Below are 25317 nucleotides of genomic sequence, written 5' to 3' on the forward strand. Positions count from 1 at the left end.
TCGGCCAAACGTTGGAACATTTCACCATGTTTTTTGTGACACATAAGCCACTTATTTAAATAGTGGTTAAAGTTGTGCATATAGTAAAATAATAACTGAAAAGATAAAAAATTGTCTGAAAGCACTTTTATGATGTTAGTTTGTACCCCACATTCTGGTTAGCTATGCTTTAGCTTAAAGGCATTTATCCTCTAAAATTTTAGAGGATAAAAAGATTTTGTAAAAAAATTAAGTAAACAATATTTTTAGCAGCTTTTGAATTTATTCAAAGTTAGGCTTGCCATTTTCTTATACTACCTTTAATCTGCTCTTCATTTCCAACCTCTATTAAACTGAAACATATACCTTTCCATTTGCAAATATATAAACGTACTGTTTGTAAAAAAAAGTAACAGGATGTCTGTCTGCCTTTGTATATCAAGTAACTTCTCATGGGTCCAGGGAAGGTGTATAACTATTTAAAGGGAAGGTACCTCCAATCTCCTAAGATAAATCGACCCTGGAAAAAATATCCTTCCCTCCCTAAAACTAAAATGGAACATGAAACTTACACACATTAGGTTTCATGATCTCCTTTAAATTTCTTTATAAAAAGTGGAGGTTCGATTTAATTGATGTTAAATAATTTATAATTGTCTGCTATGCCCTATCATTGTTATCCTTGTGTGTAGCTTGAAAAGAATTGACATACCCTCGGGAATATACAAACTGGGCTTATCTCAAATTTACAACAGTTTATTTCAAATCTCATACAAAGCTAAAAAGTACCAACTCAAAACAGCAAATCTTTGAAAGTAAATCCTTAAATTGATGATGATTTTGTGACCTTTTTTCTGTTTTGTGGATGTTATAGTAAGCCAATTTTATATATATATATATATATATATAAGGAAAAGAAACACAAGGCTGTTTATAGTACGTAATACAGTACAAATAACCAATGATAGGCCGCTACACAGACTAAATTATCAATAGCAGGCCAGTAAACAATTAAATTGACTAATTGTAGGCCAGTTTGACGACATTTTTACAGGCACTATAAAAAGCTTCAAGAAAAACTAAATATAATGATAAGTATTTGATTCGAATGTCCAAAATTTATAATTTATATGACTAAATAGATAATCTGAAAATACGTATCCCTATGTATGCTATAGAAATAAGGAAATAAAAGTAAAATAGGAAAACTTATTAGAAAACAATAAAATTACCAGTATCGTCTAAACATACCAAATACAGAAGGGATAAAGAATTTTCAGAGTCACATTGCAATATTATTCAAACCAGGGACATTGACATACCATAAAAAAAGTTTTGATTCAATTATAAAATCAGTCAAAAAGGCATAGTTGTATTTTTCAGTTTTATTATAGACTTAGTTCATCAAAGCTCTAAAATTATTAAAAATATAAAATAATACAACTATTCATCAATTTCTTTTATGGTTTTTTTTATCCATTTTACTACAATAAAAAAACGAGTTGCCTTAGCCTAATGTATAAGATATTAATTCTGTATCCATTTTATATAAAAGCGAACTTCTGAAATAAAAGGACAAACGAACATTAACACTTGTAGAGTGTCAGAACTGAATAAAATGAATATTAATGCATGTGTCTATACAAAATTGTAGGCAAATTTGTTGCAAAACTGATTAAATACATGTTACTGTTTCAGGACTTACTAACGTTTTTAGGACTTGATTATAGAAATGCTTTGCTTATAACACTATACCTTGTTGTAATAGGAATCATAATTTAAAAATGAATAGGATAATTTTAACATTCAAAAATTTGTTGTCATAAAAGTAAAAAAATCAACTTGTTTTAAATGGACGTACGGACTTTCTGGTAACGATTATAGAGTTGCTGCGCTTTCTAAGCCGTACGTACCTAACTGTTATAGGAATCAACATGCAAAGTTTGAAATCGATAGGACAATTCTAACCTGTTTAATTAAAGAATAGCGCTAACTGTAACGGATAGACGTACGAACGGACCGGCCCTAATTATAGAAAAGCTTAGCTTTAAGAAATAATATATTTTTAGCTTGTTGTGCTACGCTACATATCGGCATACTTTTCTTGTTAGATTCAACCATTGTTTTAAATATTGAAATACTACTTACATATTGCATGCCTTTAAAAAGACATATTTGACATACAATGGTTACTTAATAGTAAGGGGCCTCATTTCAATATTAGGAACAGGAGGGGCGACGATGAAGGTACCCCTCAAAACACGTGACATAATATACTTTTAAATTGTAGAACGATCGGTCTAACCGTTTATGAAATCAGAACATTCAGTCAGACATACATTTATTGATACTTGATTTTTGATTAACAATGATGACAACATCCATAAAATCGAAGCTCTGAAACGATATGACAGACGAACATTAACTTTTATTGAGTGTCAGAACTGAATATACAAAATCTGGAAATATAAGGTTTGACAAAATTATACATAAATTTGTTGCAAAACTTCTTAAATACAGAATTCTGTTTAAGGACATACTGACATTTTCAATACTTGATTATAGAGATGCTTCACTTATAATATTGTACCTTATTGTAATAGGAATCAGTAATCAAAAAATCAGATTAATCGGATGATTTTATCACATAAAAAAATTGTCATTAAAAAAGTAAAAAAATTAACATGTTTAAAATGGACGTACGGACATTCTGGTAACGATTATAGAGTTGCTACACTTTCTTAATCATACCTAACTAATACAGGAATCACCAAGCAAAGTTTGAAATTGATAGGACAATTCTAACATGCCTAAATTAACGAATAAAAGCTAACTATCTCGGACGGACGGACCGACCCTAATTATAGAAAAGCTTCGCTTTTAAAAAGTAACAGGATGATTGTCTCTTTGTGTTTCTGCAGCTAAAAATTTGCCGACCGCTGAACTGACATAGTTCTACATCATAATAAAGATTTTTATATGTTCGTGGAACGTTTATGACTTTTTTTTAAAGGATACCTTCACCCTCTTAAAAGAAATCGATTACTCCCCATTGTCCCTCAAGTGCCTCTACATGCCTCTAGGGGCGTAGCCGGAAGTTATATTTATTTTATTCTTATGAAAATAATAATAATGATAATTACTATAATTGTACAAAAGATATTAAGATAATTATAAGAGTTATCATGAGTTGTAAGCCACTAATCATATTAATATTTTCATGTATGACAATCGGATAGAACAAATATTACATGAGAAATAAGAATATTATTAAGGTTTTCTCCAAGGAGTAACTTTTTGGCTTTCTCAATTAAATTTACAAAAAAATCTATTAAATTAGAATAAAATAACCGAAGATTTTTTTTATATTTCCAAAAAATATAAAACGTGTTTAATATTATTTACTATTTTTTTATTTCCATAAAAAATGTCCATTCTTTTTTATTTTGTATATGATTTTTAATCGTTACTAATTTATTCGTGTAAATTTGATCAGTTATTCGCCAACCATCAATGGATTTAGAACAGAGTTTTGTTTGTATGTATTTCTAGATGAATCAGAACATTTGCTTTTCTAGTAATGTTATATTTGATTCTCTTAATTTGATAAAGATATTTATTAGGCAACATCCTAGCTTAAGAATTAAGATTTTCTTAGCTTTGCATATATAAAAAGGAATGCATAAGACTTAGAAAACACTAACTCCAAACCTAGCCTGAAAAATAAAAGAATTTGTTTATTATATTTAGAGCTTACTACCCAATAAATTTTGGGGGATTTTTAAGTGTCAAGAATCGTATATTTAACTCTGTAATAGAAGTCGTAAAATTAAAAACCAACCCTTTTTGTTTTTGTTTTATGAGGTTTACTTTAATTGATATTATTATCCTTGTTAAAATCAAAGTATAAGTTATATTATAAAAATACATAAATGGCCTGGTAAATCGGTTAGCATTATCCTTCGCAGCAGAAACACCCACAGACAGACATTCTGTTACTTTTATATAAGAATAAAAAGTTTATTTTCAGGTACTATGCAGTAGCAGATAAAGTTCAGGCCAAAAGCTTGAGTCTGGGCCTCCAAAATGGGGAGCAGGTCTGTAAAGACATTAATAAAGGATAGCTTAGGTTTGATTAAATCATACAGGTTCCTTTTGGTTTATTATAAGGCAAAACCCACTAAAAAGGTTTGCATATTTTTTTGAGAATGTGTTGCATATTACTTTGTGCAAGGTCTTCTTTAGTTCAATCACTCTCTCCTTTTCATATTTTCGTTTATAGGCTATGTAAAAGTTGAAACATAGTCTAATATGTGAAAGAGCTTTTACTTAATTATTAGCAAAAAGAATGAGATTGCTCAAATTCCGCCAAATTTGGCGACAAAAAAAATAAGATTAATTCTAGTTTTAAAGATTGTACATTAAGATATATAAGTTTTCCGGAATTTTAAAGTTAGGGGGAGATTTGAAATCTACATCAAATTTTGAGGATTTTTTTATAAAATTCGTTTTTTCTATAATTCTTTATCTAAAAGCGGAAATGCAATTTAAGTTAATTAATTTTGGCATCTGTGATTGGTGGATTTAAAAAATCTGCGCTCTGATTGGATGGCGTACATTAGAGCGCAGGTAGTTTAAAATCCACCTATCCTATTGGTCAAAATTAATTAACTTAAAATGCATTTCCGCTTTTAGATAAAGAATTATACAAAAAACGAATTTTTTAAAAAATCCTTATAATTTGATGCAGATTTCAAATCTCCCCCTAACATTAAAATTCCGGAAAACTTATATATCTTATTGTACATCATGCCTCTTTTAGGATAGGTTATGTTAGGTAAAGTAAAACCCAGTAGTTGACACTGGTAAATAACAGAATTTTTGTTTAGTAAAAATAAAATCCAGCCTGATGAGAATGATGAGACGGTAGAATCTACAACTCAAGAAGCTATGGAGTCAGGTAGCACTATATTAGATAGATAGATAGGTAGAATCTACAACTCAAGAAGCTATGGAGTCAACTAGTTCTATGTTAGATAGATAGATAGGTAGAATCTACAACTCAAGAAGCTATGGAGTCAGATAGCTGTATATTAGATAGAGAGATAGGTAGAATCTACAACTCAAGAAACTATGGAGTCAGGTAGTTCTGTACTAGATAGATAGATAGGTAGAATCTACAACTCAAGAAGCTATGGAGTCAGAGATAGCTGTATATTAGATATATAGATAGGTAGAATCTACAACTCAATGAAAAAGTATGGAGTCAGGTAGCTCTATACTAGATAGATAGATAAGTAGAATCTACAACTCAAGAAGCTATGGAGTCAGGTAGCTCTATATTAGATAGATAGATAGGTAGAATCTACAACTCAAGAAGCTATGGAGTCAGAGATAGCTGTATATTAGATATATAGATAGGTAGAGTCTACAACTCAAGAAGGTATGGAGTCAGGTAGCTCTATACTAGATAGATAGATAGGTAGAATCTACAACTCAAGAAGCTATGGAGTCAACTAGTTCTATGTTAGATAGATAGATAGGTAGAATCTACAACTCAAGAAGCTATGGAGTCAGCTAGCTCTATATTAGTTAGATAGATAGGTAGAATCTACTAGTCAAGAAGCTATGGAGTCAGCTAGCTCTATATTAGATAGATAGATAGGTAGAATCTACAACTCAAGAAGCTATGGAGTCAGCTAGCTCTATATTAGATAGATAGATAGCTATATAGATAGGTAGCTTTAAAAACATGTTTTTAGTTAGTTAAAAGACAGGTAGGTAATTATAAATTGATAAGGAGAATACAGTAAATTATTGAACTCAAATTGAACTTTAAAAATCAGCAGTATATCTTTTAAATCTAATTTTTGTAAACAGTTTATGGTTATTTCTGTAAAAGACAAGGATGACAATATCAATAAAAGCGAAGCACTGAAACAGTTGGACAAACGGACATTAACACTTGTATAGTGTCTAAACTGAATAATCAGAGTATAAGAGTCGAAGCAAAATTGTAAGTAAATTTGTTGAAAAACTGCTTGATACAGGATAAAGTTTATGGACATATTTACATTTTTAGGACTTGATTATAGAGTTGCTTTGCTTATAATGTTGTTCTTTGTTGTCCCAGGAATCAATATACCAAAAATTAGATCAAAAGGATAATTAGATCACATAAAAATGTGTTGTTAAAAAAGTAGAAAAATCAACATGTTTAAAATAGACATACGGACATTCTGGTAATGATTATAGAGTTGCTACGCTTTCTAAATCGTACCTAACTACTACAGGAATCATCGTGCAAAGTTTGAAATCGATAGGACAATTCTAACATGCCTAAATTAATGAATAAAAGCTATCTATCTCAGACGGACGGACCGACCCTAATTATAGAAAAGCTTCGCTTTTAAAAAGGTTACTTGAAATAGATTTAGATAAATAGGTGGGATTATAGAAAGTTATTGATTCAGATAACCTAAATAAAATATAGTAGAAAATACAATTAAAATACATTGTAGTAAGATAGGTTCTGAAATATTAGATAGTAAATAAATGTAAGAGTTTTTGTTTATCTCGAAGCTTTATAAATGTTCCACATAGTTTTAGTCATTTGCCTTCCCATTTAACGCCGCTCTCTTCTATTTGTAAAGTGGCCTAACATTGGTCACTTTGATTGTGTATGAAGTCATTTTTTATTAGGCACTATAAGATGCTCTCGATTGATAACCTTAAAATGATAGGAGATGAAGGGAAAGAGGATGGTTCAGCCAAAGCTGATGACAAACAAAACAGTGGGGAGATGTCTATCCATGAGAAAGCTAGAGAGACAGGTGATGAGTCGACAGGACCGTGCACAGTTTTTGTTTAACGCCTCTCTTTTTTACATTGACAGTGCCCTTTTAACTGTATTTTATTAATGTGTATCAGGGGGTTGCAGATTCTTGTTAAAGGGGGGTGATACTCCACCCCTCTTAATTTTGCAAGGGGGGTGGTAACACCCCCTTCTACACGCCTCTGTTTTTGAATTAGTAACATTTATCGGAAAGTTATGATGTGTCTTTTTTGGCTTTAGTTCTTAGGTACCTTTTAGGTATCTTGTATTAAAAATAAGAATATTTCAGCGGTTTCCCTTATTTTAAAAAACTTATTTATGGTTTTTTTTGCTAGAATAATTGTTGCGCAGTAACAAAATTGTCATTAATTGTCAAAACAACTCCTATATATTCCAGCATATTATCATCATTTACTTTCGTGGTCTGAAATAAATAACAAAATGTAAAATGTATTTAAATATTTAGAACTGGATAAAGAGAAGCGAGGTTTGGGAGGGCTCTGTCAGATTAATCCTGTCACTAAAACTGGACAAAGACTTTACATGGTAAGAATAACATTTAAAACAGTTTTCTGCGGATAGTAAAATGAAAAAAATACAATATTAATTAGTTTTGTTGGCCTCGTGGAAGAAATGAAGGCCCAGTTTAATTTTATATTTGTGGAAAATTGTATATATTACGATATGACATATGATTGTTTTAGTATGGCCAAAAACCTGCTTTAATCCAACGTAAATGAAACGGATTCGTTGCCATACTGGAATCGCATATCGTATCGTATTACAGACAGCTTTCCGTAAAATTACACAGAAGATGCATAAATAAAAAAATACATTTCATTGTCCGCGAGAGTGGTGAAGGTCCTAGCGCATAAAACAGGGTTTTATTTTTTGAAAAATTGTCTGATCGGATGGAAAGCTATACTGGAATAGTTATTTCTTTCATCGTATTATAAACCGCTTTCTTATCCATATGAAAAAACTATATTTAGCATCGTAATCCAGCTTTCTACGAATATAGAAATGTACAATCTTAAGATTAAAACCAGTTTTTTTAGCCCCGAGGTGCCGCGGAAAGCTGTTTATAATACAATGCGAGAAATAACTATTCTTTTACTACTTGAATAATCGTTTTATTAGCGTATACGTATAGTATAAGTAAATCTTACAATTAACTGCGTAGAATTGTATTTAATTAATTTGCATAAAAGTTTAACTTATAGAATTATTTTTTAAAAATTTAAAAATCATTTGAACAAGCGTATTTGCATTCTAAAATTATAATATTTTGCTTAAATCTTCTTAAAACGTTTTAAATAAATCTGTGTACATCTTTTATAAAAATAATAAAAATAAATGCACTTACAAGGTTTATGATTTTCAAATAAATGTTTATCTTCAATATACTTTTTATACAAAATTTAAAAACAGCTTCAAATGAAATAGATGTTATTTATAGCATATCTTGATTTATATAAGCTTTAAAAAAACACAAATCTTTATATAATAGTCTTTAATTAAGTTTAATAATAAAAAGGATGACAACATCCATAAAAGCGAAGCACTGAAACGGTAGGACAAACGGACACTAACACTTGTATAGTGTCAGAACTGAATAATCAGAATACAAATGTATAAATGTCGAAGCAAAATTGTAAGTAAAATTGTTGAAAAACTGCTTGATACAGAATAATGTTTATGGACATACTTACATTTTTAGGACTTGATTATAGAGTTGCTTCGCTTATAATATTGTACTTTGTTGTCCCAGGAATCAGTATACCAAAAATCAGATCAATCGGATTATTAGATCACATAAAAATTAGTTGTTAAAAAAGAAAAAAAATCAACATGTTTAAAATGGACGTACGGACATTCTAGTAATGATTATAGAGTTGCTACGCTTTCTAAATCGTACCTAACTACTACAGAAATCACCATGCAAAGTTTGAAATCAATAGGACAATTCTAACATGCCTAAATTAGCGGGAAAAGCTATCCGTTACGGACGGACGGACGTACGACTACGGACGTACGGACGGAACGACCTTAATTATAGAAAAGCTTCGCTTTTAAAAAGGAGCCACATAGCACTTTTAAAAGTTTTATTTGAACTATAAAAAATCGTACTAATCATAACCTAATAAAAAAGTATCAAATTTATCCAAAAGTAAAAAAAGATATTAGGTGATTTTATACAGGGAAGGACCTTGGACTGTTCATAACACTCGTCCCCAAAGTTCTTAACAATTTTTTTTTGTTCATTGGTTTAACAACTTTGGGACCTTTCACTGAATTATTATAGGTTGGGGATGTAGATCGACTCCTCGGCCAATACCTTATCCCTCTAAATCCCTGTTTTATAGGGGGACTGCCATTTACACATCCAGCAAATTTACAGTGGATGTGTTTTCGCCAGTGCAATGGATGTATTTATGACAAACTGAATTTTTACTGTATAAATGACAGTAAAATCGATTCTCTTGTCATAAATACATCCAACACTGGCATTTACACATCCATACTTTTTCAATTATATGTCATAAATACATCCAACACAGGCATTTATACATCCATAGAAATTTAATGTAAAATGATAAGAAAATAACACACTTGTATATTATTTGAGATATATTATAATTGTCAGGTTAAAATAAATAGCATTATAAAGATTTAAATTATAATATATTTGTCAGGTTAAAAAGCATTGTGTGGTGGATTGTTGTGATGATCTTCATCTTGTCACAATTCTATATATAGGTCGACCCCACTTTCATATTAATTGTGGGGGTCTTTGAGATCCTGTCCCTTGAATCCCTGTACTGGGTATCCATAATACTTCTTTCCAGAAAAAAAATATCTTGTATTTGGAATAAGTTATTTCTAAATCTGGATTTTCATTTAAATCGAAACATGAAATTTCAGTATCAAGTAATGGAGCTTCTACATTTGACTGCTCTGTGACTGGTGCCAATGGACAAATGGTCATATGTCTCTTAAGATACGCATTACCGTAGTACTATGAACTAATAATAAATATCTAAATTATCATTTTATTTATATAGAAATAATTTGACCACTTGCTCAAAGGTATTGATGATGTTTTGTAAGGAGCAACTTGAGAAAAAGGAAGTAAATAGGGGGAGAGTAACTAAAATAGGGCAAAAACTTTTAAACCTATACATACTGTACAAAATCTAATTCATTGTAAATAAATATTCATATAAATTAATCTAGATGTGTATTTGCCAGTGCTGGATGTATTTATGACATATAATTGAAAAAGTATGGATGTGTAAATGCCAGTGTCAGATGTATTTTTGGCATGAGAAAAAGGAAGAAAACATTTTGCCAAAAATACATCAACTGTAAATTTGCTGGATGTGTAAGTGCTATAGTCCCGTTTTATAAGGGTAGTGCAAAAAAAATCAAACTAATTTTGTTTTCATTTTAGAATCAGAAATATAATAAACAAATTAAAAATAAAAAAAATATTTTTGTATATTGATTGTACCCTTACTATTCTAATACATACAACCTTGAAAACTTAAAAAAACAAATTTGCATCTTCTTAATAATGTCCATACATACTTGATAAAAATATAAATTAGCAAAAAATTGTTTTGATACAGAGAGAGAGTTTACAATGGGCTGTTTATTACAATAGTCCCAAAAGTTTTACAATATGGTTCTCTTACTAGTTGGCTTAACACCATTGGGGACTTCTATTGAAGTTTCATTGGTTGGTTTATAAAGTGGAATGCTCAAATGTTTTAACCACTAATTTTAATCTAAAGAAGGGGTTAATTTTATGTGTCATCACTGGGGATGAACATAAATTTATCGTCCACTTTCTTATCCCTTTAGACCCGGGTTTTGATTGGTCATCTAAAATTTTTATAAACTTATTTCAAAATCTTTTAAAACTAAATCTTGCACATTTAAGACTAGGCCAGCTGCCGCAGCTGTATTTAGTTGCCATCTCTTTAAGCCTGCAATACACAGCTAACAGCCAAACATTACAATCTTTTGAACACCTGCTGTTCCTTTCTTTAAAATATAGCTGAAAGGAATGAACATTTTCTTTAATATGTTTATGAAAACTTGAAAAAAAGTTTTGTTTTGTAAAGTTATTTTATGCTGATACACTTTTAATCCCCCCATACTATATGTATATACTATATACACTTCTCTTAGCTTACCAACAGTTTTCTTTTTATCATACAATTTTAAAACATAGGAAGTTTATAAAACAAGGATGTCAACTTCCGTAAGAGCGACGGAAAAACGAACATTGACAAATATAAATAGTCTTTATTCAAACATATATCTATCTGTTTATCTATCTATCTATCTATCTATCTATCTATCTATCAATCTATCAATCTATCAATCTATCAATCTATCAATCTATCAATATATCAATCTATCAATCTATCAATCTATCAATCTATCAATCTATCAATCTATCAATCTATCAATCTATCAATCTATCAATCTATCAATCTATCAATCTATCAATCTATCAATCTATCAATCTATCAATCTATCAATCTATCAATCTATCAATCTATCAATCTATCAATCTATCAATCTATCAATCTATCAATCTATCAATCTATCAATCTATCAATCTATCAATCTATCAATCTATCAATCTATCAATCTATCAATCTATCAATCTATTAATCTATCAATCTATCAATCTATCAATCTATCAATCTATCAATCTATCAATCTATCAATCTATCAATCTATCAATCTATCAATCTATCAATCTATCAATCTATCAATCTATCAATCTATCAATCTATCAATCTATCAATCTATCAATCTATCAATCTATCAATCTATCAATCTATCAATCTATCAATCTATCAATCTATCAATCTATCAATCTATCTATCTATCTATCTATCTATCTATCAATCTATCAATTTATCAATCTATTAATCTATCAATCTATCAATCTATCAATCTATCAATCTATCAATCTATCAATCTATCAATCTATCAATCTATCAATCTATCAATCTATCAATCTATCAATCTATCAATCTATCAATCTATCAATCTATCAATCTATCAATCTATCAATCTATCAATCTATCAATCTATCAATCTATCAATCTATCAATCTATCAATCCATCAATCCATCAATCTATCAATCTATCTATCTATCTATCAATCTATCTATCTATCTATCTATCTATCTATCTATCTATCTATCTATCTATCTATCTATCTATCAATCTATCTATCTATCTATCTATCTATCTATCTGTCTATCTACCTATCTATCTATGTATTATTTATCTAGGTGCACATGTTACTGCTGCCCTTCCTCCCCATCACTGCGCTTATCATACAGGTAATACAGGTATACAGTAGCATTGTTACTCTCAAAGTCACGCATAAAAATATTGGTAAGTCAAAATATCAACCTTTCTTATGGAAAGAAAGAAAGAAACGATTAATAAAAATATTTCAATTAAACTAGATATAGCTCTTTAAATTTGATTTTTTAACATATCTTACCAAGTTCATTAAATAAACAAACATTTAACTGTCTGCCTTTGCTTAGGTGGAAATTGTAATTCCTCCATAATCTAGTTCCCTCATTTTTACATTATTTTTATGCTTTTGCTACTTATTCAATTATAAAGATTATGAATAATTCTATGTTGTAAAATAAAAATAAAACTTTTTGGTAGTGTGTAAGAAATCTGCATGATGTAAATGGGAAAAACGCTACAAAATTAGACAATACCTTATTTTTAATCTAATTATAATTTAAATATCATTATGACATTTGATGTATTTTGCTTTTTTTTTGGACAAAGCAGCGTCTCTGTAAATATCCAGCCATCTCATTAACAAATATTTCATCTAAAACACTTTTATTCAGACAAATATGGTAGACATAAAATGATCTTAAATGCTTTTTTAACTTCTAATTTTGCCCATATAATGAGCCAATCCCTTCTCTTCTTGCCAAAACCTATCGCACTATTTGATTTTTTGACGAAAGCTAATATGTAATATTAATTAAAAAAACGGTGTTTGGCTCTTTATTTTGTTTTGTAATGCATAGACGGATAAAAGTGTTTAAAGTTTATTTTTACCCATCTACGACCGTTATCAGACTTTTTCATTTTCATCATGTAGATTTTTATCTAATCATTTTATGTCCAATTATTTAATAGTTATTTCTTTTGCATCGTATTAAAAACAGCTAACCGCAAATATAAAAATATACAATTAAAACCCGTATTTTAGCCGCGAGATGCCGAAGACTTGGGATAGAAAAACTGTTTTTTATTATAAGGTTGTAAATTTGATACTCGTAAAAAAATGTATTTAATACGATGCTATGCTTAATTATTCAGTATGGCTAAGAACCGATTCTAATCCACCGGTTATTAATCAGTTTCTAAGCGATACTGGAAATATAATTAGTCTACTTTAGAACTCTACAACCCTGAATGATCTCCTGCAATACCAATCTGAGGTGCAAAGGATTGGAGACAAGGTAATTACACACAATCCTTAGTGGTGCTCTCCCTCCAGAGTGTCCAAGTGCCCTAGCCCTGTAGGGCTACCTAGAACCCAATATAGCCTAACCTAACCTCAATTAAAGTAGTAAACGAACAAACTACCCCCCCCCCATATTTCAAATTTTTTTTGTCTGTATCTTCTTATATAGAAAACTACTGAACCGATTGAGTTCGGCATTTTATGGAAGCTTTACCTAGGTTACGGGGTGGTGTTAGGCTAATTTCTATCTTTCCTTTTCCTTTTTTGCAGAGCTCATAGATGCTAGTGAAACAGCAGCTGTTACACAGATTTAGGATTTGAAAATTAACAAAAATGTTTTATAATTTAAACGTTTTTTTTGTATTATTGTATCATCCCTAATCCCTTGCAAACTCGTGTGGACAGTGACACTCAATTTCTCATGATAATAGTTCAATTCTCTTTACCAATAAATTGCTTCTATTTTAACAATGCTACAAAAATAGTACAGTAAATTCTTGCAATTAAATTCCAGGTTATTTGAAGGCCTTATGTTTCAGTTGTACCAAATAATCTATGGGATAAAACAATGGACAATTGAAGTACGTACATCCTCAATAATAATAAACAAAATTAATCCTTCTTTAGATTAAAATTTTTGGTTAAAAAGTTTGGACATCACTCGTTTTGCCCAACCAATCAAGGGTTAGCCAATTTTGCATATGTGTAAAATGACGGTATTGTAAAATATCTGCAAATAAATTTGCAGGAAAAAATTGGCAATGATAGGTTTTGACAACCAACCGATAATCTCTCATCTCAATTTTATTTCTTTTTCTTGTTTTCTATCATTTGTCTCGACAGGGTGGAGACAATGGGATAAAAATTTCGTTCTTCTATTTGTTAGCTTTTTGGGTAATTATGTAACTTTATTGGGTTCTGCTTTTGATATCAATTTATTTTACCGAACAGCCTTTTTAAATAATATTTGTTCTTATACATTACTTTTTTTATTTGTAAATTGTCTGTTAATAATTTTAATTTTAAAACATTGTTTATAAAAAAATGTACAAAAAATACTTTCTTTTTGTTTAACTAAACATTATGTAAGGTATAAAACAAATTGTCTAAAAAAAGTCATATCAATTGACAAGTATTCTAAAAAATAGAGAGAAAAAAATTGACAATCATTATTACTTTGAAGTTAAAAAAAAAAACTTTAAATGTGATAAAAATTGCTTAAACACATGATAATATTTAAGGACATACTTATATTTTTAGAAGATAATTATAGAGAAACTTTGCGTTTAATATCTTACTTTGTTGTCCTAGGAATCAATATTTCAAAATCAAATGAATAGGATAATTATACACTATAGATTGTTTTATCCCAATCCAATCTCTGTTCAAAGTTGAAGTTAGATCATTAAAAGTTTTTAAAAATTTAGGTGGCTGCCGCAACTTTACTTGAAAAATTTATCACTAACATGCAAAGAGAAAGATCCGAGGTATAGTTGTTTTTTAAATTTAAAATTATTTAATTTATAAATATTAAAAAAGAAGCTGTCTGTAAGAAAATTACCTCATACAATACATATGACCAATACACATACTATATTACCAATGGCAGGCCAGAATATATTTTAATTGACCAATGGAAGGCCAGTATGACGTTTTATTTTCCTAAATATTAGGAAAATAAAAGTCAATTGATTAAGTAAAAAAAAGGTTCTTAAAGATAATTTTCAAAGATTTATGACTGAGGCTTATATCTATCTATTCATTGGCCATAAAATAAAATAAAAAATCAACCTTCAAAACATTATAAAACTGTTTTCGTGTGCATTTTGGATAGTACACTTTTTTACCCTTAATTTAAAGGAGAAAACTAAAAATTCGAATTTTTATCAAAAGGTCCTTCACGAATCAATTCAAAATTATAAAATTGTAATCTGACCCATAGAAAATAGCATCAGAGACTTTTGAATATAATTCTTAATTTATTATTTATGTATTATAGCCTTTTATAAAATTTAGGGATCATGGAAAGAAACGAAGAAGCGAGTTTTCGTAGTAGCTTTTCACAGTAGCATTTCTCCTATTTCTAGTTCCTGCGGGGGAGTCCAACTATAGGGGACAATCATTAACATCTACCTAACCTAATCTAGCCTAAAATAACCATTCAGAAGCTAGTATAAAAATGCGATGAACCCCGCTACTTCGTTTTTCTCCATGATCCAAAATTCCAAATGTAACTTTGCCTTTCGGGCGCAAATAAATCTCAATCTGCATTTTTAGGTTGCTTTTCATATATTCACGAATGGAACACAAACCCTGGGAAGAAACTTATCTGAAAGATTTATGATTACAGACTCTGCCTTTGGTAAGAAATTGTTCCAGCTAATATAACGATCGCCATTTTGGTACATTTTGCAACAGTTTAACAATTTTGTTTAATAGTTCATAAAAAATTGTTATTGTTATTTTTTTAGTATTTAGTGCACTTTATAAATAGAGAATTTGTTAAATTAGCAAATCTACAATAACAGTTTTTTTTATTGCTTTAGTCGTTCTTTTGGCTGATCTAATTTATTGTTATGAAATAGATCTATTGTCCGTATAAAGTTTACATAAAAACATTTGTTAAACACTCTATACCTTTTTATTTTATCAAAATATAATATTAGTTTCTTTAGCTCCGTTTTCTATGTGCACATTTGTCCTTATTTTGACAAAGGGATCAAAATAGTTTGGTTGACACTTTCACGTTTGTTGCGTTTCCCTCCAACATTCTTGGTCAGTTTTATTGGTGCATATTTTAAAAATGCTTTTACCATGATGTAAAATGACATAAAGGATAAAGATGGATAGATAGATAGATGGATGAATATATAGTGCTTGGACGGAGGTAGTTTATTATTGTTAAGAAAAAATTCAAGGATAACAACACGCATAAAAGGAAAATTACAAAACACAATTTTCCAGTATGGCTTCGTAACCAATTAATATCTACTGGATTAGAACCGGTTCTCAGTCATATGAAAATATTGTACATTTTACATCAGGGGAAGAATGTTTATGATACGGTGCGAGAAATAACTATTCTTGCTTTTTAAAAAATCATACTCATTGTTAGAAAAATCTCCATAGGACAATTCTAACATATGAGGCTACTCTATAGATCACTATGTTTCACCAAACGTCCGTCCCTAACACTATAGGGAGAAACGTAATTTTCTTGGCCGATATTCCAGATAGACGGTATGTCAGTCATGCTACAACAAAAAATATATCCATTTATAGAAAAGATGCCCTGGCCCAATATCAAGACAACTGAGAACACTCAAATGTTTAAATCCAAACTGCGCTACCAGGTAATTTAAAATGGGTTTTTAGTAACGCAGCTACTATATAACTAGGAAACTTAGGTCAGACTGGTCGTTTGACCGCCAATGTCTATTAAATGCTAAACTCTATTGATTTGAATATTTTTTGTCAAAAGCTTGAGTTTCATTAGGATATCAAAAAAGTGGAGGGTGGCCATCCTAATTTTAATTTTATTGAAGGTTTGACACAACCACGATTATGATTTCAACGATTATAAAATAAACATTCTACAAATTAATGATTTACTTATCCTTCAGATTCGTCATGGAGATTTCCGACAACGTATCAGCCAGGATGAAGAGGATATCCAGTCTGTTCTGGATTGGTATAACAGGTATAACAGTTTTTGATTGGTAGATGGCATTTTTACAGTTCCAGGACAAATTCATGTGGGCAAACTAAGGATGGTATAATAATTAAGTTATTTATTATTTCTATACAGGATGTATTAGCTTAAGATATGAATATACAAATAAGCACCCCAAACGGGTTAGGCATTTTAAAAAACATATCAGATGGCCTAGAATAGGTTAGGTTAGGTTAAGCATATATACAGCCAATCTTCATAAATATGAAACAAGGTAAAATAGTGCCAATTATGAAGTTTATAATCAAATTGACAAAACACAAAAACACTGCTTTATATAGTTTTAGTGTACTAGCCTCTAGTTTTTAGATTCGAAGGGAGAGGATAATGGCAGGAAATAGTCAAAAACAACTAAAGACATTAATTTGAAATATGATAATCTAAATTATCCTCAGCCATCCCTTTTTTAGATTCATTTCAAATTAATGGGGGAACGGGGGGTTTGGTATTCTATAGGCTCTTTGTATGAAACCATTAATAATTTTCAGGGTGGACGCAGTATTCTTGGATCATTTGTCTCAAGACATTAAAGGAACTAACAGCAGTGCAGTATGGAGGTCAGTTATTTTTAATTTTTAATGTTATAGCCAGGATCGGCAGCCTCACGTCAGGCGTAAGTAGGCCTCATTAAAATCTAAAATTCAGCTGGATGTCTAAACCTGTTCCTAAATAGACAGTTCATCTTTTTGAATTTTTTTTATGTACACAATCGGATTTTATTTAATACTTCTTATGCGTGGCTAAAGCGCGGCTGTCGAGCCCTGGTTAAAGCTACCTAAAATCTACCAAGCAAATATAGTTTTTTAATTATATGTTTTATCTATCTATAATACAAAGTAGCTTGATGTCTGTCCGTCCGTCCGTCTGTCTGTCCGTCCGTCTGAAGCTTAAGATCTCGGTAACCAATGAACTGATTGGATTCTACTCTTCAGGGTATATACCTATTGGTCCTGTGGTGGTTTTAAGCTATTTCTTGGGGGGTGGGACACCCCCAACCCCCCCAAAAATGAAAATTTACCACCCCCCCAAAAAAAATTTTTTTCTTGAGAACACATTAGACTATGAGCAGCACCAGTAGTAATTTTCTTGAGAACACATTAGACTATTTTTTTTACGAATTTTGCGAATTCGTTTTTTAAACGAGAAAATGTTTTCCTGCTGGGTAGGTGCGAAAATTTGCGATCCGTTCTGCTGGGTAAGTAATAGAAGATGTAATTATACCTCTTGGGGCAAAGCCCCTAGAGGCTAGGGGCGAAGCCGCTAGTTCTATGATATAAAGTACTAAGGTTTTTTTTGTCTGCAGCTTACGATATCAATGATTACTGAATTGATTAGTTTCTCGATTTTATGTAAGCTTCACTTAGGTCCGTGGTGATTTTAGGCTATTTCATTTTCTGATTTAAGTCATATTCTGATTTTCAGCAATTTTTCTAGCCCCTTTGAATACAGAGCCCCTATATGTAAGGGGCGCAGCAACTTGTATCTATAATACAAATTAGAACGATGTCTGTCTGTTTGTTTGTCTGTCTGTCTGTTTGTTTGTAGCGAAGGATCTCGCTAACCGTTGAACCGATCGGGTTCTCCTTTACAGGGTAGCTTCTCATAGGTCCCGGGAAGGTTTATAACTATTTTCTTGGGGGGTGGGACACCCCTAACCCTCCCAAAAAATATATTATCCCCCCCCCAAAAAAAAATAAAATTTTCTTTTTAATACTAAAATTAAAATAGTGGGGACGACTATCCCCCACCAAAAAAAAAAAAAAAAAAAAAAATTCCCCCCCCCCCAGATTTAAAAAAAAATTTTCTTCAAATCTAAAATACGAAAAATTGGTTTGATCAAACCTCTTAGGGCAAAGCCCCTAGAGGCTAGGGGCGAAGCCGCTAGTCTTCTATAAAGTAACATGATGTTTGCTTGCCTCTCTGTGTAAGTGACAAATAAAACTTGGGAGGGTTGTGGTACCCTCCCTAAAAAATAGTTATAAACCTTCCCAGGCCCTATGAGAAGCTAAATAAGAACCATATGGGTTCAGCAGTTAGTGAGATCCTTCGGTACACACAGACAGACAGACAGACAGACACATAGAGATCCCTTTACTTTATTACAAGGATAAAGCTTTAAAATAATTAAATACTTAATGGTAGTAATATCTTCAAGTTAAAAGTAGAAGTTGTAAAATTAAGTTAAGATATCATTATGATAATGAGATACTAGTTTCCCAACGGTTTAAATTTATCTAGTTTTGACCCCCCTTTATACTTACAATGACCACTTCGTTCCGTAGAAATTCTATAACTTTGAACTGTACTTTAATGTCCAATTCCAATAATCATATCCAATGATCAATTGTATAGCGTAAATATTTACTGTCATACCAGTTAATCAAGATTTTTGAAATGGGCGTACGTACATTGTGGTAACGGTTATATGTTGAGTTACTATGCATTCAAAACCGTACCTTACTACAACAGGAATCACCATGCCAAGTTTGAATTAGACATGACAATTCTAACATGCATAAATTAACAATAAGAGCTTTCCGTTTCTGAGTAACGACCCTATTAATAGTTAAATAGTTTTAAAAAACTAATTTATGTCAATATTTTAAAAAGTTGGAATAGCGCAAATTAACTCTAATGGATATTGTGAATAGGATGGTATATGGAATTGACAGCCAGCTAATTGGAAATCAAATTCAAATTCTAAATTTCAATTTCCTAAAATATTCTCAATATAAAAGTCTGGAGTAGGCAATTTCCTTTCAACTTCAAGACAGGGTTTAGTATTCTAAAAACCCGAAAAAGAACAGTACAGATTAAAAAACACTCGTGTTTAGGGTTTTCAACAAAAATTAATTGTTTTTTTTTTTAAATGACGTCATACTGGCCTTCTATTGGTCAATTTAAATGTATACTGACCTGCCATTGGTAATTTAGTCAGTGTATTGGCCTACCATTGTAGGAGGATATCTTTCTTATAGGCACTAAAAACAGCTTCTGAATCTAACCTTTCTGTGCTTTTGAATACATAATCAACTGATAAAACAATCTACATGCAAGAATTTAAATCAATTGGACCTCATTAACGTATCTTAACAAATTGGTTGGCCATACCAAAAATAGCAAAGCCTTGCCTTTGAAAATAAATGTAATTAAAAACTATTTTCTTCAAGAACCTGTCCCTTTCCTAATTTCCTATAGATTTAAATTTTATTACAAAAATATCATTTTTTTGTTGATGTCTAAACTGGTTAACCGGAAAATAAATCTTTAAAAACCTTAACAAAACAAGCACTGAAGTAGGAGTAGAAAATTAATGAAGGACAATAATACATTATTTTTTTAATACGCGTAACATCTTTATAACAGCGACTTCAAATTCAATTTTGATTTTAAAAGTACAGTGGATTGAGCTTCGCATTTGTGATATTGTCGTTCTTGTTCATTGTATTAAGCGATACAGAGATAGGCCAATAGGAGATACATTAATCCCTCCTTAAATAAAAAACAAAATTACACCTTCTGCAGATTAAAATTATTGGTTGAAAATTGGTCTAAATTGTACCATCATATAATCCTTATTAAATCTGACTTCCAAAAAGTTTAAATTTACCAATTGCAGTAATAGTAAATAAACATCGAAGGCCTAAATCATTTACTTTATTGTCCCCTTTCTTTTAGTTCAATTAATGAAAATAAGACCTCATCAAAGCATTTGATGAATCAACACATTTTTATTGCTTTGACGGTGCAGTTTAAGCAGTTTCGTGTTCAGTCATTTTAAGGGGACGGATAACCATTAGATAATGGAAAAACGAATATCACTCCTTAAATTACCATAGGAACCTCCTTAAACAATCCTGCAGGCCCTGGAGTATAAGCTTGTCTTCTCTGGTTACATTCTTTCATGTGCAAATTTTTGAGTTTGTGTGTCTGTGTGTAATTCTTTTGTTTGTGTTTTGTGTGTATTTTTGTCAGTGTAATGTGTACACATTATGTGTGTGTTTGTTTTTGTGTACATAGTGTGTGAGTGTGTGTTTATGTGTTTGTACATTGTGTGTGTGTGTGTGTATGTGTTTGTGTATTGTGTATTGTGTGTGTGTGTATTGTATGATACTAAATTAAATTTGCAACAATAGAAGATGCAAATAGCATGTTCGTTAGCATATCTACACTGTAGGCCAGGGCAAGCACAACAGTTTCCTCTTTTCAGAAAGTATCGTAAGTAGCCCTGTAATTTGGCGGTGGGACAAAAGACCCAAAGACAAAAAAACTAATTAACAATAATTGGACTGAAGAACTAATGGCTCAAAAGTTTTACTATGACAAAAGACCAACCAGTACATAAGAGACCTAAAGACCTCTTTTTGTTTTGAAAAAGCCAAAACATAAGTATAAAAAGAGTCCTTTTGGAGTACTTGAGAGAGTTGAAGAATTGACATCTAACCCCGTATTTTTAATTTTAGTTTTAAAAAGAAAATGTAAAAAAAATTGAGTGGGGGAATTTTTTCTAGGGGCGATTTCTCTTGGGAGGTTGGTGGTTACATCCTTAATAGTTAGAAACCTTTCCAAGACCTATGATTAGATAAATTATGAGATCATATAATATCCATATCGGTTCAGCGGTATCAAGATCTTCGGTACATACAGACACACAGACAGGCATCATGTTCTATAAGGTTAACTTTACGGGGTGGTATGAGCTCACTTTAACGATAAAGTAGTTAAAGGAGGGGGTAAATTTATACTAATTTCAACTAAAGGGAAGTTGGTCCTAGTTGTATAAAATACCCATGGAAGCAAATGCATAAGTGTGGAGAAATTATCCTAACAACAATTAGACTGACTAAACAAAATAATACACATATACAACAAAGCATATACAAGAAGAATTCATTTTATAACAAGGCTGACAACATACATAGTTTTAAAAATCAGACATTGAACTTACAAATGTTAATTATTAAATAATGACTGTGCTTTTGATATTGAAGTAACGAAATGTATTTTGATTTAGACATACTTATGTATGTGCTAATCTTGCAACATTATTCCTCATCGTAATAGGATTCACCAATTAAAAAATCAAGTCAATTGTCATAGCTAAAGACTCAACATGTTTGTCACATGAGTGCTTTGGTAACATAATTACTCAGCTTCCAAAGTTATTTCTTTCATAGAGTAATGTGAATTTGATAATAAGACATAGACAGAGTGCGGTTTTACGTCCAACAGTAGCTAAATTTAAGTGCAAATAGATAGATGAAATGCTGAAAAGATAGAAAAGTGTGATCTCATAACCTTTGTAATTTTACGGTTGTTCATTCAGATAGACAATGCATACGTACGTATATTCCCTAGTTAAAGAGTAATAGCGCTGAAAATAAAATAAAAAATAAAATATTTTCAAATGTGATTAAAAGCAAACAAGATAGTAAAATATATTTTTGTCTATAAAAAATATTATATTTCTATAATCCAATTTTAAAGCTTTTGAAGTGTGATTACATATGATTATTTAGAGTAAATTTACACTATGACTCACAGATTCCCCGTTAAATTTATTACAAGGATAAGATATAATTTTTTTTGCGGGGGGGTCCATTCTTATTATACAAAAACTTAGCGAACCAATACCAAACCAATAGGGAAGCTCTCTATATTGCCTATTCAAAATGATACAATACAAATGATAAATTATAGGCCAATACACAGACTAAATTTCCAATGTCAGGCCATTTTAATTGACCAATAGTAAGCAAGTATGACGTCATTTTCATAGACACTATAAAATGTTTCACCAATAGGATCTTTTAATGGTATAATAACATTTGAATGTCTATTTAAGTTCAAATCTACAAAAACAAGAAATTAAAGAAGTAACCTTATTGTTATTATTATGCCTCCATTAACCCTGCAATTTAACCCCTCATCTTTTTAAATTATCCAGGGATCAAAAGGGATAAGACAATTTACGATAAAATGATGTACAGCCACAGTAATAATACACAAAGTTTCCACCTCTGTGGATTACTATTAGTGGTTGAAACGTTTGGACACTCAACTTATTAACCTCACCAATTAAATTCAGTAAATCCCCATAGTTGTTACACCAACGAATAAGAAAACGTTATTAGAAAACTTTGGGGACTAGGGTAATAAACAGCCCAATTACCCCTACCTCCCTGAAATTATTCCTTTCTTCTTTATCTTCTCATTTTACACTTTCCACTTTCTCTCTCCTTTGCTGTGGTGGTTTTTCAATACGACGAAAAAATAAAATATTTCAGATTAAGTTAAAAATACGCAATAAAATCATTTTTAAAGAACTTTAGAGGATTATATTGACCTAACAGCAGAGCATAATTACGTAATATAGAATATCTTAGACTCAATAACGCACAAAGCTGGAAAGTGTGGCTGATGAAAACGCGAATAAATTTTGTAATCTAAAACAAATTTTAGACTACAAGCGTACATGTCTAAGTAATCTTCATAAAATTTCAGCTGTCTATTCTCAATAGCAGCCTTGAAATTTACCCATAGCATTACGGACTTATTGTTGACAGACAGACAAAGTGAATTATAGAGTAGCTTCGTTACTAAAAAAAATAGCTAAAAAAGTGTCGAACCTTAATATAATTCTTAATTGATTTTACATAAAGATTGCGCTACTTTGCACACTCTCTTCCTTGTGAAAACACTTTTTATTCCTTACTTTTAAATGTAGGAAGGCAAATTATCCCTCTGCCAATTTTCTGCCTAAATTGACAATATTCTGCACATGCGAAATTCATAAAAGGAAGCTCTGAACTTTAAGTTTAATATAGAAATTGCATATTTCTTTGTTTTACATACATATCTTATTTAAGCCCATTAGAGACATGAGACCTTTAGTAAGTTTCTATATTAAAGCCATTTTTATTATGCCTTTAAAACCGATTAATATCCGTTGAATAAGAACTAGTTCTTATCTAAATTTTACTATCAGCGGAAAGCTGTCTATAATACGATGCGATAAATTACTAATGCCTAACCAGTCTATTCTTTAACTTTACGAATAACTTTGCTTCCCAAAAAAATTTAAGAACATTTTAATTAACTCCGGTTTTAAAATAATTTTAACTATCAAAATACACATTACTTGTTAGAATTATTATTATTTTCTAGTTAAATCTTACAGATTTAAATAAATGACTTTTCATTTATTCTCCCCTAAGTCGTTTCTTAAAATTTTGACATTTTAAAATATAATAAGATAATTTTAGAAATTTCATAACAATAAAAACTGACTTAATCAAGACTGCATCCACGTATTTTCCACTATTAGAGTCGGTATTGCCAGTAACAATTAGATACAGTGTAGTATAGTAGCAACTAGATAATCTTTCCCAGAAAGCCTTAAGTCTATTTGTCTGAAAGTGTGATTTGTTGAGCTTCGCTTTTATACACTTGAAACCATTCTTGTTATTCTACTAAGTTGTTATTAGTAGAGAAGCTATTCTATAATTCGTAATGTCTGTCCGTCAGTCCGTCTGTCCGTCCGTCTGAGACAGAATATGGGAAATAAGATTTTCTCGGCTCCTGTTTAAGATAGAAGGCTGAAATTTCTTGTCAACATTCCCATTAATAAGGAGCATGATTAAGTAGCAAAAATGGATGCAAGTCGGACACCTTTTTAACAGGTTTTATGCTATTTTTATATTTTCTAATTTTTCTTCATATCTTTGGTGTTTATGGTCCGATTTTCAAAATATTTTCAGTTATAGATATCAAAATTAAATTTCCTGACGTTTTAAAAAACAAACATGGCAGTCAGACTGCGTTTTAGCAGGTTTTGGGATATCAGTATCAAAATGATTTTTCACATTGTTATGAGCATCTTTTATGTCATCATCATACAAAATAAAACAAGGTTTTGTGTTTATTTTCTCCTATAAATCTATTCTTGATTTAAGAAAATACACTTTAAATCTACTTGTACACATTCCCATCAACGATTTTTGTGCTTCGCTACTTATGGATGATGTCATCCTTGTTTTATTTATATTTACTATTTATTTAGGTATCTGATTGCGTATAAAAATTTGCTGAGATCTATAGAAAATATTGGTATTGCCGTAGTCTATGGTATTAGGTAAGATATTTTATACTATTACAAACGTAAAAAATATATGTCTATCCGGGTGTATCGAAGGATTTTGTTAACCACTGAACCGATATGGTTCTCATTTA

General features: G+C 30.7%; 1 protein-coding gene across 4 annotated transcripts in view; it reads left to right on the forward strand.

Moving 5' to 3' along the window:
* The first annotated feature begins 3473 nt into the window (after positions 1 to 3473).
* LOC145323653 (uncharacterized) overlaps positions 3474 to 25317 on the forward strand; it is a 62161-nt gene continuing 40317 nt past the window's right edge. Inside the window, exons 1-13 of one of the 4 annotated variants that reach the window (XM_080166069.1) lie at positions 3474 to 3517; positions 4010 to 4076; positions 4869 to 4939; positions 6723 to 6812; positions 7281 to 7360; positions 12136 to 12186; positions 13285 to 13347; positions 14780 to 14839; positions 15630 to 15714; positions 16635 to 16705; positions 16976 to 17052; positions 17574 to 17642; positions 25148 to 25219. In XM_080166069.1, coding sequence (XP_080022195.1) covers positions 4066 to 4076; positions 4869 to 4939; positions 6723 to 6812; positions 7281 to 7360; positions 12136 to 12186; positions 13285 to 13347; positions 14780 to 14839; positions 15630 to 15714; positions 16635 to 16705; positions 16976 to 17052; positions 17574 to 17642; positions 25148 to 25219 — 800 coding nt within the window. In that variant the 5' untranslated portion in view covers positions 3474 to 3517; positions 4010 to 4065. Of the gene's footprint in view, positions 3518 to 4009; positions 4077 to 4868; positions 4940 to 5282; positions 5311 to 5342; positions 5370 to 6720; positions 6813 to 7280; positions 7361 to 12135; positions 12187 to 13284; positions 13348 to 14779; positions 14840 to 15629; positions 15715 to 16634; positions 16706 to 16975; positions 17053 to 17573; positions 17643 to 25147; positions 25220 to 25317 lie in introns of those variants that run through there. The other 3 variants (XM_080166070.1, XM_080166071.1, XM_080166072.1) reach the window with 3 other exon arrangements.

This window comes from Acartia tonsa, chromosome 7 (genome assembly GCF_053477335.1).
Source record: "Acartia tonsa isolate MP-2025a chromosome 7, ASM5347733v1, whole genome shotgun sequence".
NCBI classification, from domain to species: Eukaryota; Metazoa; Arthropoda; class Copepoda; order Calanoida; family Acartiidae; genus Acartia; species Acartia tonsa.